This window comes from Tiliqua scincoides, chromosome 3 (assembly GCF_035046505.1).
Source record: "Tiliqua scincoides isolate rTilSci1 chromosome 3, rTilSci1.hap2, whole genome shotgun sequence".
NCBI classification, from domain to species: Eukaryota; Metazoa; Chordata; class Lepidosauria; order Squamata; family Scincidae; genus Tiliqua; species Tiliqua scincoides.
This window is the reverse complement of record NC_089823.1, coordinates 162,214,798-162,230,929: the sequence shown is the minus strand read 5'-3', so window position 1 is coordinate 162,230,929 and position 16,132 is coordinate 162,214,798. Positions and strand designations below refer to the sequence as shown.

At 42.0% G+C, this 16,132-nt stretch overlaps 1 protein-coding gene across 3 annotated transcripts in view; it reads right to left on the bottom strand.

Annotated features, from left to right (window-relative positions):
* Positions 1 to 8,527: 8,527 nt before the first annotated feature.
* Positions 8,528 to 16,132, bottom strand: part of TNKS2 (tankyrase 2) — a 39,528-nt gene continuing 31,923 nt past the window's right edge. For 2 of the 3 annotated variants that reach the window (XM_066620256.1, XM_066620257.1), the window contains exons 22-27: positions 15,580 to 15,677; positions 15,065 to 15,139; positions 13,540 to 13,645; positions 9,317 to 9,503; positions 9,014 to 9,170; positions 8,528 to 8,748 (exon numbers count right to left, since the gene is read on the bottom strand). In XM_066620256.1, the coding sequence (XP_066476353.1) occupies positions 8,686 to 8,748; positions 9,014 to 9,170; positions 9,317 to 9,503; positions 13,540 to 13,645; positions 15,065 to 15,139; positions 15,580 to 15,677 (686 nt within the window). In that variant the 3' untranslated portion in view covers positions 8,528 to 8,685. Of the gene's footprint in view, positions 8,749 to 9,013; positions 9,171 to 9,316; positions 9,504 to 13,539; positions 13,646 to 15,064; positions 15,140 to 15,579; positions 15,678 to 16,132 lie in introns of those variants that run through there. The other variant, XM_066620258.1, reaches the window with a different exon arrangement.

Below are 16,132 nucleotides of genomic sequence, written 5' to 3'. Positions count from 1 at the left end.
AAACCCTTCCACAATACAATACGTGGGGTTCAAAAAATCCAATTGCATAAAATGAGGGGTTGCTTAATGAGGGGTTAATAAAAAGCAATCTTTTTAAAGTTGATCTTCCAGGGACTGGAGAAAATGTTTTCATTTATCCTCAGCTAAAACACAAGGTGAACCTTACAGCTTTTCTTATCTTTTCTGCTCTCTTAGAATAGACTCATTAACACCGAGATCTCTGGCCATCTGTTTTCCATTCTTTAATTCAGAGCACTTAATTTTTTCTTGGACACTAAATGCCTTTCTTTTGCTAGTCTGTCCACAGTTACGTACAGTACTATATTAAGATTTTTCTTGTTAATATTGTATTAAATACTATGTTAGGGGTTAGGAACATGGGTGTGATGGATGGGAGCTGATCACCAATTGAATTTTATCTGAACTTGTGTTATGTCAAGGTGCACTATAGTGAGGTTTTACTGTAGATGGTCTTAGCCACTCCTCACTCTTTTCCATTTGTATTTGGGGATAGTACTTTATTTTAGAAAATGTATACCCTGCCCTTTTCCCATTAATGACAATCAAGACAGCTTACAGAATTAAAAACAATAATAGAACATTAAAAACAATTAAAACAATAAGAACAAGTCAAAACCCAATGACTCACATAAAACAGATAAAATTAGATTTGATTAAAATGCTGGCCCATGCCAGCTGTTAAATACCATCCTTAAAAAAAGGCCCTAAGGCCCCACCGAAAGGTTTCCAAGGAAGGAGCTGTTCCAAGGAGAGGAAATTCCATTTTTGGGGTGCCACCACTGAGAAGATCTTGTTCCACTGCCATCCCCCTCACCTCCATCAATGGCAGCACAGCTGGCCCAGTCTGCGGTAGTCAACCTCAGAGGATGGGTCAGTTTATGAAAGGAGGCAGTCTCTCAAATCCCTGTCCTGAGCTGTAAAGAGCTTTATAAGTAAAAACCAGCACCTTGAATTGTGCCTAGAACCCCTGCAAAAACCTGTCCCTGCTGGGAGTGGCACTTATCATTCCATCATGCTGCATGTTATCTTGCCAACTGATCACTACAGAAAGTCACACTGGGCAACCACTTCCACTGTCCATTGCCCTAGCAGACTCTGCGCCTGGGCAGGTGCAGCTGCTCAGATCAACTTTCTGCTGTGATTGGCTGGCAAGACACAGTGTGGCGGAACAGTAAGTGCCACTCATAATGGAGATGGGTATTTTCTAGCATAGCAGTCCAGCGTTTGTGATGCCATGAGTGAAGAGCTCTCACTAAACCAAAGTATCGCCATTTTAACATCAGTTCTGACTCTGGTCCTAAAATGATTGTTAGCAAGAAGCTGTGAGCCACCCCTGACCCAGTGCCTGGCTGTCTAGTGTCCCAGTCCTTGACGACCAGACAGAGCTGGTCTGTGTTACCTTGCCAAAGCAACAACTTATAGGAGGGTAAAGGGGGTGTTTGAGTGTGCCAGGGATGGAATTTTACTGGACTCTTTGTCTATGTTTGAAATGAGTATAAAAAGCTAGCTGCGTCTTGCTACACTTGCGCATGATCTGAGGCAACTGGCCTTCTTGCTGCCTTGCTTTGGTACCAGCAATAAACAAGCTGTTTTCTGCTATACCTTTCCTCAGAGTGTTAAATTGGGATCTAGCACTCCGGGTAAAGAACCTTACGCTGCCTTTGTGGGTTCAAGGGCAACAGTTGCAATAGACCATTGCAACTGCATCACTCAGCCCATGTAGTCGTGGTTGCTGCAATACCTGGGAATCTGGCAGGTAAATCTCGGAGCAACTTACACCTCTCAATTCATCCAGCCAGGTCTCTGTGATACATACCTGGTTAGCATCCTCATCCAGAATTAAATCCTGAACTAAGCAGATTTTATGATTTACTGTCCTGGCATTCAAAAGCAGCCACTTCCTACCCAGATGATCACTGCCAAGAGAGCCAGTGGCCAGCGGGATGGGAGAGGGACCAGAGAGGGACAGTCTGTCTGTAACTGACCATCTTTCTCCTGAAACAGCCTGGCTAACGTCTTTCACCATATCTTCCAGGATGACCCATCACTCTACTAATGGTGGCCACTCCACCCTCCTCTAGACTCAAGATGTCAAACATATACCCTTTCAGCAGAGTCCAACTTTGAACCACACAAAACTTTTACAGAGTTGTTGCAAGGACAATTTCAAGCTAATTTATCAGAAGTGCTTTCAGCACTCAACATGAACTATACAAACGTTAAGTATTATTTCACCTTCAGCCTAGACATTTTGCTCAAACTGCATCTGTGTGTGAACATGGCCTTGCTCACTCACTGACGGAAAAAGCCCACATGCTTAGAAAACATGCATTACAGTACCTTACATATTGCAGTATTCAGTTCCAGTATTAGAAGTTAGAAGACCCTGCTGAATCAGGCCAAAGGCCCATCTAGTCCAGCTTCCTGTATCTCACAGTGGCCCACCAAATGCTTCAGGGAGCATACAAGTCAAGATACAACCTGCATCCTGGTGCCCTCTCCTGCATCTGGCAATCTGAGGTAGCCTACCTCTAAAACCAGTAGCTTGCACATACCTACCATGACTTGTAATCTGCGATGAACTTCTTCTCCAGAAATTTGTCCAATTCCCTCTTAAAGGCATCTAGGCAAGATACCAGCACTATTTCCTGTGGCATGGAGTTCCACAGACCATTGAATCAGAGAATGGAGATGGACCATAGTTAAAATTAATGAGACAAAAAAATTGAATGAGACATTATTGATATAAGACAGGTCAGAGAAGATATGGTATTTTCAAAGAAGCAAGCTTGGAATTGTATTGGCAACCTTCAGTCTCGAAAGACTATGGTATCGCGCTCTGAAAGGTGGTTCTGGCACAGCGTCTAGTGTGGCTGAAAAGGCCAATCCGGGAGTGACAATCCCTTCCACACCGGGAGCAAGTGCAGTCTGTCCCTGGTCTGTCTCCCTGGCTATGGGCCTTCCTTCTTTGCCTCTTAGCCTCAGACTGTTGGCCAAGTGTCTCTTCAAACTGGGAAAGGCCATGCTGCACAGCCTGCCTCCAAGCGGGCCGCTCAGAGGCCAGGGTTTCCCACTTGTTGAGGTCCATCCCTAAGGCCTTCAGATCCCTCTTGCAGATGTCCTTGTATCGCAGCTGTGGTCTACCTGTAGGGCGCTTTCCTTGCACGAGTTCTCCATAGAGGAGATCTAGCCACATACATTTTAAATAACATTTATATGATGCTTTTCCCTGTGTGTTCACAGCACTTCATACAAATTGTCTCCATAATCCTTACAACAACCCTGCAAAGTAGGCCAGGATAATTATCCTATATTACAGATTTGTAAAATATGAAGAGGTGTAGGAACATGACCTGCACCTGAAAAGACTGAAAACTATTGGAACATTGGCTTCCTGCCAGCACTAGCATTTCAGGGTCCATGTAAACTGGAAAAGGCCAGGCTCAAAACACTTTTGCTTGGGATTTTAAGGTGGCCCCTCAGTTATTTACTGTTTTGGCCAATGACAGAAGGATACAAGAGGAGGGGTGGGGGAATGGGTGAGCAGGCAGGGAAGCGAGGGTGGGAAGCGTATTAAAATGAACCAGAAAGACAATACTTATGTGGTAAGTCAGAGCCATATGCAAATAGCCACATGCCCTAGAAAGTCTAATCTTGACAAGAATCCCCAGAACGTTAATTTGCCCATCCTTCACAACTCATAAATCTACCCCACTGCAAAGCCAGCCTGCCAAATGCCATCAAGGAGAGCTGCTTTCAGGCTGGCAACATCAGCAGAGCTGCCTGGATCACGCCTCAGTAAAGACTAATAAAGAGCTTTGTGTGGGGTGGACTGGGGAGCAGCTTCTCACATTTTGCCTGAATAGAGCAGAACAGTGGGAAACGTGAATGACTGATTGTCAGAACTGGTGGTCTCTCTTGTGCTGCCTTTGGCATACTGAGCTATGTATTTCTTGTTCATTTAGCCTGCAGATGATTTTGTCTACTTCTCAACAGTTAACACCACACAAGATTACTTTGGCCTTTGATGCTCTTTTGGAACAGAACACTAGCAGCCAGAAAGTAGATCTTGAACACTTCATGTTAACATTTAAACCCAAGGCAACTTGTTTCTGTAAGGTTATGAGTTCAATTATTCCTGCCTCAGTGTTTGAGCGCCCCGTCTCTTTTCAAACAAGGACTTGATATTGCATTTTCCTCATACAAAGTCTTGTTTGGGTTTTGAGCTATTAACGAGTCTCTGGAATTAAAGAGTACAATCAGGAAGAACCTAACTAATTGAGCAATATGATGCAATTTTACTACTTGGCACTCATATGATTTATGAGTGTCTATAACTTGTCATGTACACAGGGGGGATTCGCTTTGCTCAACAACTTTGTGAAGTATGACCAACCACACACATCTATAGCTACTGGTACTTTTCATAAGCCTGATACACTCTTGTCATTTCTTAATCTCCAACTGCAGTGTAGAAATAAATTTTGAAATGCAAGAGGTCATCATGACTCCCTTGTAGTAACTATACAAAGCCAGGTAGTCAAAATTTCTGCATTAGAGTGCTTTGTTCTCCTGCCATTTTTTCCTGCTTTGAAACTTATTGAAAGTTTAAAGATCTAGCTCATTTATAGCCCAATCCTATTCCCGGCACCACTGCCAGGTGTAGCAGTGCCAAAACAGTTACTGCTTCACCCAGTGGCACTGCCGGAGGTCTCCTCGGGGAACGGAACTTTTGTCCCCTTCCCCCAGGGAAAGTCCCAGACTCCACAACGGGGCTACTCAAGTCTGCATTGGCTGCTTTCTATCCTGACACAGAGGATAGCTTTAGCGGAGGCAGGGTGCAATCGCTCCACATTTACTTTCACTGCTGCAGGGAGCCCTGCTGCAGGTTGCGCCGGGCTCCCCGCAGCCTGGGGAGGGTGCAGGAGGCTTGGGTAAGTGCACCCAAACCCCTGCAGCCCCCCTGGGCGGCGCAATCCTGGGGATCGCGCCGCTGCCTTCCCCCCACCGCCTCCCCCCCCGCCCACGCAAGTACTTAGTGGCTCTCAAACTCTCCCAGACAGTTTGAGAACCACTGGGTTAAAGTGAAGCAGGGTTCCACTGGTCACACCCCCTCCACTGGGCCAGTCCCTCCCCCTGCCCCACCCTGGGACACATCTCCCCTCCCCCAACAGACCTTAACACTGCCCGGAGCGCTTCCCTTGCTTCAGACAGTATCCATCCAATGCAGGGCCCAGTACCTAATTTTTGGAGTTGCAATTGTTTAAAACAGATGTATAAAAATTGAAAAGTGGAATGAAAATTTCTCCAGATAAATAAGAGACACAGTAGAGTGTTAGCCTTGCTTGCTTACTTGGAAGCAATCACATTCCATTCAGTAGAACTTACTCCTATAGTTGTGCAGGATTGTAGCACTAACATAACATAGCTTCATACCATCTCTCAGGCAATCCTTGGGGAATTACGGGAATCTGTTAAGACCTCAAACATAATATGTCACTTCTTCGTGGTTAAGGTCCTTTCAAATGCAGCACTTGAACACCAGTGCTAGCAATATCACTTTAAATGAAAATAATTTGTTTTGCCAGAGTTTGTGCTTTACCCAATGATCAAAACTTCCAGTTCCTTAAAGGAAGCTGCCTTGCTTATAGCCTCCAAACATTACAATACATTGGTATCTTTTTGGATATGTGTATGCTCTCTCACATTCACAGTGTGTTTTATCAGAGTCCCTATTATAGTGACTTTTTAAAAACCATGCTTTCTGCAGGATCTGATCCTCCTGATATAATTCTTCAGTTATATACATTTTTAGGTGGGTGAGGTTTGAATGCATGCTTACTGAAAATGGCAACACAAGTTCAACTTCTCTACCCAATGCAATATCTCTTCACAAAGAACCACCCAGATGCTAACATGTTGATATCTAGTGCCCCCTAGTGCAATGGAAGCTGGGAAAAAACTCAAGCTTTGGGTGCAAAGGAGTACTTGGGAATTCCATTGGGAATGAGTAAGTATAACAATTACAGCTCATGAAAGACTATTAGGTATGGTGAGTGTTCATGCCAGTTTTCTCACAGAAATTTCTCCAACAGAAATGCACTTTTCCAAATCTCTTTCATAACTGTGAAGGAAAAAGACAGGGGGTGCATAGATGCCCCAAGACATCAGCAGTACCAATCCACCATTATCAGTATTTAGACATGAGATACAGTCCAATTCTCTAGCCCTAGAAGCATCAGTACAAACACAATATTTGAATTTAAATATGGCAAGAGACACCACTAAGAATGGCACAAAAAATGCCATTCTTGTGCCATTTCACAGCTAAGAAATGGCATTTCAATGTCCCCTCAGTTCTTTGATTCAATCTTTGTTGGAGAAAAAAAAATGCCTGCCCAGAAATACTAAAAAGTGGTTTTATGTATGAAGATATCATGCTACCCTCTTTCTTTAGGAGAGCACATTAAATAGGAAAGTGACAAGCAGAGCAATAACTATCACACCAAGATACAGCAATTTCACTCCAAGTATGTTGAGGGCATGCGAGTAGGTTCAACTGAAGTCACTTGTAATTTAACTTCACTAAGAAGAACTTCTGAAAAACAGGGCAATGCCAATCACCTAATTGGCTTTGCTGAAATGCCCCAACTGTCTGTAGAGTAAGAAACACACTACCCTGCACTATGTGAATTATTGTTCCCTACAACACTGGTCAGTATGCTTGTATTAATTTGCAGTAATGCCATCATGCTACCAAAAAAGCCTGTGAAAGGAGTTTATTTAGGATTGAACAATATGGAATGTGGTACAATATAGGTAAGACACTTCAAGATGAAAAAAGAACTAACTGCACAGGAGGCTAGAATTTCACCTCAAGTCAATGCAATCAAAACCATTACGTTTTCCGCCCTCTGAAAAAGCAAGATGTGTCATGCAAAAAAACAACATCCTAACCAACCTTGTGGTACCATTTAAAATGCTACCATGCCACAATAATTTACACCACATTAAATAACCATTCACAAAGAATGAAATATTTTCAGCAATGAAACTAAAACCATAATGCTGAAAATGATACTTGGAGTTTGCAAGAACACCAGTTCCAGCACTTAGCAAAACTAGTAAGTGGAAACATGCAGTGATAAAGTACCATACAAATTGACCCCCTTTTATTCACTGCACTTCCTGTATTGCTTGCAGCAATAACAGCATAATATGATGCTTACTAGATTTCCCACATGATTTCATAATTATCCATGCACCAACTTCACGTGCAATGCAAATATTTAACACTCGAGTCTGAAGTCACCATATGAGCCAGACAGTTCAAGCAGTCTTGGCAATCTTTCTTTAAAACCATAATGTGTTACTGAGCCACAATTAAATTATAGTATGGGTCATAGTCCTAAATGTTGAACTCAATTAAAATTTTAATTTAAAACTGACCTAGTAAAATCTTTGATTTATATTTACATGAAGTGATAATGTTATCCTTGATGGAACTAAATAAGGAACTAGGAGAAGGGGTAAAGTTGTCAATGTCTTGAATAGGTGGCAATTACTTCCTTTTCTGTTCTTCCCTCTACTGACTTTCATAGGGGAGTCACTACCACCATGCACAATAAAGTAGAACAGTATTCACAGAAGGCTGAGTACATGTGTACATAACTAAGTGGAAAGGTGCAATTCAAATGGGCTTCAGAGAGCCCTGTAGCAAACAGATTTGATTTTTGATCTCTCAGCCTCTTTATGCTTAACCCATTTCTGCCCAGCCCACAGGTGTACACATTTGATCCCTGTTGATATGCAACGTTGGGCAAAAATGGCTTAAGCTCTGCAGTGCTAAAGAGAGAAGACGGAGATGCATATACTTGCTCACTACAAAATCTCTTGCCCTTGTATAAAATGTGTGCCCAAAGTTTAGCTGAACTATGTGCATATCCAACCTATTTAAACCCCTTCAGTGGATATTTAACTTCTTAAAAATTTGTTGAGGAACTGGAATGTTCTGCTGGATTTGGCAGGAATGTGCAACTTATTAACAACTTACTAGAACATATTTCCTCCAAATGTTGGATGATTTTTAACTTGGCTAAAATCAAGTATATGCTTCTCCTTGAATGACAAGAATCACATGGCATCCTCCAAACTATTGCATGTGCTGAACTGCAGATGAGTAATGCAATGTTTCAAAGAAGGTTTGTGTATGTTGCAATTCTGAAACACTTATTACAAAACAATGTAAATAAATACAAGGCTAGTAGAAAAGCTCTTATTTACAGTTTTACAAATGCATTGTACTTTGTGTAAATGTAGTGTTTTAAAGAACACAGCATTAGTAAAATGAGTTCCTGTACAGCAAAACAGTTTGCTAGATTTCACTGTAATGGCCTATAGAAAACATAGTTCAAGTTAATATTTGCTTTATAATTTAGTACAGACAAACCCAGTATCACCTGGAATGAGATCTGTTAAAGTGCTGAAAAAGGAAGTTTCTGAAATGTTTAGAAAACCTACTATACATTTATTAAAGCTTTACCAAGTCAAAATGTTGATTTTGTTCACATTTTCTACCACAATGCCTGTGGGGGTAGGATACAATTTTTCAGCAGTTTAGTGTATTCTTCACTTCAGTCTCTCTCTGCAAATCCATTTGGAATTTCAAGCTTCTGCAGCAGCTTCAGGTTTCACAATCTGGTAGGTGATCAAATACTCTGGATAGGCCTAAAAGATAAATCGGCTAATTATTCTATACAATATCCAAACAGATGTTTTGGGTTTTTGAATGGAATGGCAAGTACCTACTTCTAATAAAAGAAAATGTATCAGAATACCAGTTTAAGTAAAGAATCATCCTGAAGCCTTAAAAACAAATTTCCTTCATTATATAATTTGAAAGACAATATATAAAAATCAAAGAGAGCTATGAATGGCAACTTGCTAATTTAAAGAAAAATTGTGCAGGAATGTAAAACCAAAAATATACTACCTGCTCTCCTCTGTAAATGACATATTCTGCTAAAGCTAGTCCATTTACACTAGGCCGCCCAGTGACTGAATGGTGTCCTGGAGGAGAATGAGCCATTTTCATTGCACTGAACTGCAGAAAAGACTTGCCCAATGTAACACGGCAAAACAGCAATTGCCTATATTAAAGAAAATAAACCCTTTACTAAAAGTATGAAGGTAAAAAAAAATAACTTCTTAGCTATGAAAAAGGAAACTGCAGTTTTAATTTTATCAAGTTGTTTCTACCAATTTTAGTATAATTTATACAAATACTGCAACTTACCTATGGCAGACATAACAAGACCTATCTTTGTGAATTGGACAACCAGTGCCACCACCAATCCCATACACATACTGGTTGCTTTTGGAAGAATTTTCAGCAAAATAAATTCCAGCTCCAAACATTCCACCTATATAGGCATGTCTCTCATCAAAACCTTTATGAATAATTGCATTCACAAAAGGGGAGCCTGCAAGTACATTAAGATAGAAAGCATTGACATTCTTAATACTGTACATTTTACTTTAGAGTAAATAAAGCTTCACTACCCATCCAGAACACACAGTATCATAAGTCTGTAATAGGACCTTGTACAGAATGCACTTATAATACCTGCAGGAACAAGGTTCACTTGTTCACTTTCTGGCCCTGAAGGAAATATCAGCAAGCACCATTAACCTTGAAACTGCTGGAACAAAACATGCAGCCTCTCAAACCAACCAACTTTTGTTATTATTCTGTCTTTCCCAGTGGCTAATGTAAAGGTGGGTAACTAACTAGATCAAGTCCTTGGACTCCCCTCCCCAGTCATGGTTAGGTGGATGGACTTGACCAATGGGCAGGTACATGCAAACCCAGTGGAATGCCAGTGAATCCTTCCAGGCCTACTGTTTCACAGGTGACAGCCACACTAGTTTTACCATACACATCCTGGGTTGAAGCTTCCTGAGGATGAGAGGGTTACAAAGGTCAGAATGAAGGAGCTTCCCATACTGGCCAACCCCATTTTAACACAGACAAGGGGTTTACTAGAAAAGTAAAGGATTCCTATTCACCTCAGACGGAGCTAGGGCTGAACATGAATCTGTATTTTGTTTTAGAACATAAGAACATAAGAACATAAGAACAGCCCCACTGGATCAGGCCATAGGCCCATCTAGTCCAGCTTCCTGTATCTCACAGCGGCCCACCAAATGCCCCAGGGAGCACACCAGATAACAAGAGACCTCATCCTGGTGCCCTCCCCTACATCTGGCATTCTGACTTAACCCATTTCTAAAATCAGGAGGTTGCGCATACACATCATGGCTTGTACCCCATAATGGATTTTTCCTCCAGAAACTCGTCCAATCCCCTTTTAAAGGCATCTAGGCTAGACGCCAGCACCACATCCTGTGGCAAGGAGTTCCACAGACCGACCACGCGCTGAGTAAAGAAATATTTTCTTTTGTCTGTCCTAACCCTCCCAACACTCAATTTTAGTGGATGTCCCCTGGTTCTGGTATTATGTGAGAGTGTAAAGAGCATCTCCCTATCCACTCTGTCCATCCCCTGCATAATTTTGTATGTCTCAATCATGTCCCCCCTCAAGCGTCTCTTTTCTAGGCTGAAGAGGCCCAAACGCCGTAGCCTTTCCTCATAAGGAAGGTGCCCCAGCCCCGTAATCATCTTAGTCGCTCTCTTTTGCACCTTTTCCATTTCCACTATGTCTTTCTTGAGATGCGGCGACCAGAACTGGACACAATACTCCAGGTGTGGCCTTACCATAGATTTGTACAACGGCATTATAATACTAACCGTTTTGTTCTCAATACCCTTCCTAATGATCCCAAGCATAGAATTGGCCTTCTTCACTGCCGCCGCACATTGGGTCGACACTTTCATCGACCTGTCCACCACCACCCCAAGATCTCTCTCCTGATCTGTCACAGACAGCTCAGAACCCATCAGCCTATATCTAAAGTTTTGATTTTTTGCCCCAATGTGCATGACTTTACACTTACTGACATTGAAGCGCATCTGCCATTTTGCTGCCCATTCTGCCAGTCTGGAGAGATCCTTCTGGAGCTCCTCACAATCACTTCTGGTCTTTACCACTCGGAAAAGTTTGGTGTCGTCTGCAAACTTTGCCACTTCACTGCTCAACCCTGTCTCCAGGTCATTTATGAAGAGGTTGAAAAGCACCGGTCCCAGGACAGATCCTTGGGGCACACCGCTTTTCACCTCTCTCCATTGTGAAAATTGCCCATTGACACCCACTCTCTGCTTCCTGGCCTCCAACCAGTTCTCAATCCACGAGAGGACCTGTCCTCTAATTCCCTGACTGTGGAGTTTTTTCAGTAGCCTTTGGTGAGGGACCGTGTCAAATGCCTTCTGAAAGTCCAGATATATAATGTCCACGGGTTCTCCCGCATCCACATGCCTGTTGACCTTTTCAAAGAATTCTATAAGGTTCGTGAGGCAAGACTTACCCTTACAGAAGCCATGCTGACTCTCCCTCAGCAAGGCCTGTTCGTCTATGTGTTTTGAGATCCTATCTTTGATGAAGCATTCCACCATCTTACCCGGTATGGATGTTAGGCTGACCGGCCTATAGTTTCCCGGGTCCCCCCTCTTTCCCTTTTTAAAAATAGGCGTGACATTTGCTATCCTCCAATCTACTGGCACCGTGGCCGTTTTGAGGGACAAGTTGCATACCTTAGTCAAGAGATCTGCAACTTCATTCTTCAATTCCTTAATAACCCTTGGGTGTATGCCATCAGGGCCCGGTGACTTATTGATCTTTAATTTATCAATGAGGTCTGAAACATCTTCTCTTTTAACCTCTATCTGACTTAACTCCTCGGTCAGGAGGGGCCGTTTGGGCAGCGGTATCTGCCCGAGGTCTTCTGCCGTGAAGACAGATGCAAAGAACTCATTTAATTTCTCTGCCATCTCTAAGTCTCCTTTTATCTCCCCTTTCCCTCCCTCACCATCCAGAGGGCCAACCGCTTCTCTGGTGGGTTTCCTGCTTCTAACATATTTGAAGAAGCTTTTATTATTCCCCTTAATGTTGCTGGCCATGTGTTCCTCATAGTCTCGCTTGGCCTCCCCTATCACCTTCTTACATTTCTTTTGCCACAGTTTATGTTCCTTTTTATTCTCTTCATTAGGGCAAGACTTCCATTTACGGAAGGAAGCTTCCTTGCCCTTCACAGCCTCTCTAACTTGGCTGGTTAGCCATGCGGGCACTCTCCTGGATTTAGTGGAACCCTTCTTTCTTTGCGGTATACACCTCTGCTGGGCCTCTATTACTGTTGTTTTAAGCAGCCTCCATGCACTCTGGAGAGACTGGACTCTTTTTACCCTCCCTTTCAACCTCCTTCTAACCAGCCTCCTCATTTGAGGGAAGTCCGCCCGTCGGAAGTCAAGGGTTTTTGTTAGAGATTTGCCTGGTATTTTTCCCCCAACGTGCACGTCAAAACGGATTGCAGCATGATCACTGTTCCCCAATGGCTCAGTAACGTTTACATCTCTAACCAGGTCCTGCGTACCGCACAAAATTAAATCCAGAGTCACCTGTCCTCTGGTGGGCTCCGTGACTAGCTGATCTAAGCCACAGTCATTTAGCACGTCAAGAAATCCGGTTTCCTTATCGTGACCAGAACACAAATTGACCCAGTCAATATGAGGATAATTGAAGTCCCCCATGATTACAACCCTGTCCTTCCTTGTCACCTCCCTGATCTGTTTCCTCATTTCAAGGTCCCCATCAGATTTCTGGTCTGGAGGACGATAGCACGCCCCCAGTATTACATCGCTGCACAAGCTTGGTAATTTAACCCACAGAGATTCTACGGTGGAGTCGGACCCACCTTCAATCTCTACTTTGCTGGATTCTATCCCTTCCTTAACATAGAGGGCCACCCCACCTCCAACACGCCCCTGCCTGTCCCTCCTGTAGAGTTTATAGCCCGGGATTGCGGTATCCCACTGATTCTCCGCATTCCACCAGGTTTCCGTTACGCCCACTATGTCAATATTTTCCCTTGTCACCAGACATTCCAGTTCTCCCACCTTTGCTCGTAGACTTCGGGCATTCGCATAAAAGCATTTATACACGGAATGCCCCAGGATGGGCTGCTTATTCGCTCCTTTGTCCCCGCATCCTCTCATTGTGCCAAACCGTCTATCACATCCCATCACCCTACCTTTCCCAATTTCTTCTCCTACTCTGCCTTTGTCTTGTTGTTCTCTAACCTCCCCATCCTCATCCCATAGGGATTTAATTATAGTTACACCAGACGATCAATGAACACTTGAGCAGAGAGCTATATGGGACTACCAATATAACTCATATGGACCTGCACAAAGATCTGGTTTTATGAGTTAGCTACAAACCAGCTCTGATGAAGAGTCAATACAAGCTGCTCTGTGTATGAAGAGTGTATCACTCCTAAATGACAGTGAAATATTCAAGTAATTTGGAAAACAGGATTAGCAAGAAGAAAACTGGAATTGCCTACCATGAAACAACATCCTTTCATTAGCATGATTATGATTCTCTTCAGAAACTTCTTTCCGCCTGTGAGCGTACCTTTCCCAGAGTTTTTTGTTACACACTTTTTGTATCTGGGAGGTGGGGGAACATCAAGAATTCACAATCAGTCGTCCTTCACTATCTGACAACAACTGCATTGTACAGCTGACATTCCACACCGACATTCTACTAAAAGGCCTAGTCAGCAATCATTTTAATATACACATTCCAAAACTGTTATTCACTCAGCCATATTAAAACAGAAAGGACAATGATGGCTAACTGATGGAAAAATTACTTTTTTCCATGCTTCGTAACAACTAACAATTCATAGGCGAGTGCTGGGCTTGACAGAGGTCCGTCCGATCTCCTGGAAGGCAGGACCCAAACTGGGGAACAGAAGGAACGCCCCACCAAGGGAGGGCTATTTGTTTGAGGTTCCAATCCTGCCTCTCAGGTGCAGGGGTATCCCAGTAGTAGAAATGCCACCTCTTCATTCCCAGAGAAATTACTTTTTTTTACCATGCTTCGTAACAACTAACACTACACAATGCTGTAATAAGCTTATTCATGTAATGTGACAATGTCACACTGTTAGTTCTTTTCCATTTGAAACTATCATGCTAATAATTACTTCAGCAAGCTTTTCTTAATGATGCAATTGAAGACCAAAGTGTCAGCTTCCTGATCAACCAAGTGCTATATAAAAAAATTGATGTACAATGTACAATACAATTCTTTCAACTTCTTTTGCAATTGTCACATAACATTTAAGACTGTCATTTCATCATCATAACATAAACCATCTCTGCATTTAGACTATGCTCTGAATCACACCACTAGTAGCCTTCAAATCTTCTGATTTAGTATAAAGAGAAACACATTAAAAGGTATCTCATCCAATACTAGCTTGTCAAGAAACACTACAGCACAGATTTCCTACTTTTATGTCATCTCTTGCAACAAATACCCAAATTTTTTTGTCTCCCAGCTTTTTAGTTGGTCTCTTGATTTGTTTTTTGGGGGGTTGGAATTATTGTACAATGGTGATGTTTCTCAACATTAACCCTGTATTAAATACAATTGCACCATTATATTTGTGTTTTAAATGATGCGAGACTTTCAAGGCAGATCTCCAGATAAATATAAATATAATGCACATACACAGTACTTAACAGGTACTGTAGACAGGGTAATGACTATTTTGTTACACATGACATTATACTTGCTTTCTAATGCACTATATGTTACCTAAGGCTGGAGAGATGTGTGAGCAATGGCCACAAAAAGCTTTGGAAAACGGTTACATGCAAGTGTGGGGGAGAACAAAGTCTTAGACAGCGCAGCCATAACTAAAAAAAGAGTTACTGCACCAAAACCCAGGCAGAATGCGACAGGCAAAGCCATGGACTATGCCTCTCATTTTAAGGCTGTATGAACATTCAAAGGCAAATGCTTTACTTGGAAGCACAAACGCTGAACCCTGAGTAACAGAGATATCTGTGTGTTACCTTTAAGATGTTATATCTGTTAAAAACCCCACCAGCATGCCCACCATCTCTGTGTTCTCGAACAGTGCTCTGCATCTGTAAGAAACACACATAAAGGATCTCTCATCAACACTTGATTCCATTCTGCTGAACAAAAATAAGACTTGCATCTCTGAATGTAATTAACTTCATCTGACCCATGCTCCCACAATAATTTTTCTCTTCTCACAGCATCATAAGCTAAATTCAAACAGCAAGCAGCTAACAATGTCTTTTTAAAAACTGCTCCACATGGGGAACTGACTGAATTTGAAAGCATCACAAAAACTGCTTACCCTGTTCTGAGCCACTGTCTCTTTAGGTGGAGACTACTTCTGCCCAAAACAAACAGATTCAAATGACAGAAGAGCATGGTAGGTTTAACCATGAAACCACCAAGGCAGCAAAACAAGATCTAAGGATATTACATTTCACAGAAAAGGAGTGAAAGAAGCAGCTAAAATTGATTTTTCAGGGAGTGCAAATCAAAGCTATACCTCTTCTTCCACTGACTGAAACTCTTTATCTTCAGGAGAGAGATCTATGAGGATTGTTCCACTACTAGATGTATTCAAAGTTAGATAGGGATTAAGACCTATGAGAGAATAAAACATGTCAGTTAATATAAAACTTACAAGCAAAATTCCAAAAATATCACAAGTATGAGAAGCACATTTAAGTTCAGTACAGAAAAGCAACAATGTCTTTTTAGTTTTTTTCCCCATGATCTAAAAACTAAACACAGTATAAACAAAATAAAAAGTTTAAATTAGAAGATAAAAGAATCTTCCTAAAAAAAGATTTCTCACATAAGAGTGAATAAGCTTATAAAACCAGCACAAGAGGTCTGAGTAGCACACTTATAGAGAAAATAGTATCTGCATATCTCAAGCTTTCTTTGCTTTAGGTAACTCAGTAATACACTTTACTGAGCTCATGTAAAATGAAACATGTTTCATAAAAATAACATAACAGATAATATCAAGCAACCTATCAATGATGCTATACAGGTGGGGCCTCAGTATCCGTGGGGCATTCGCTCTCTGACCC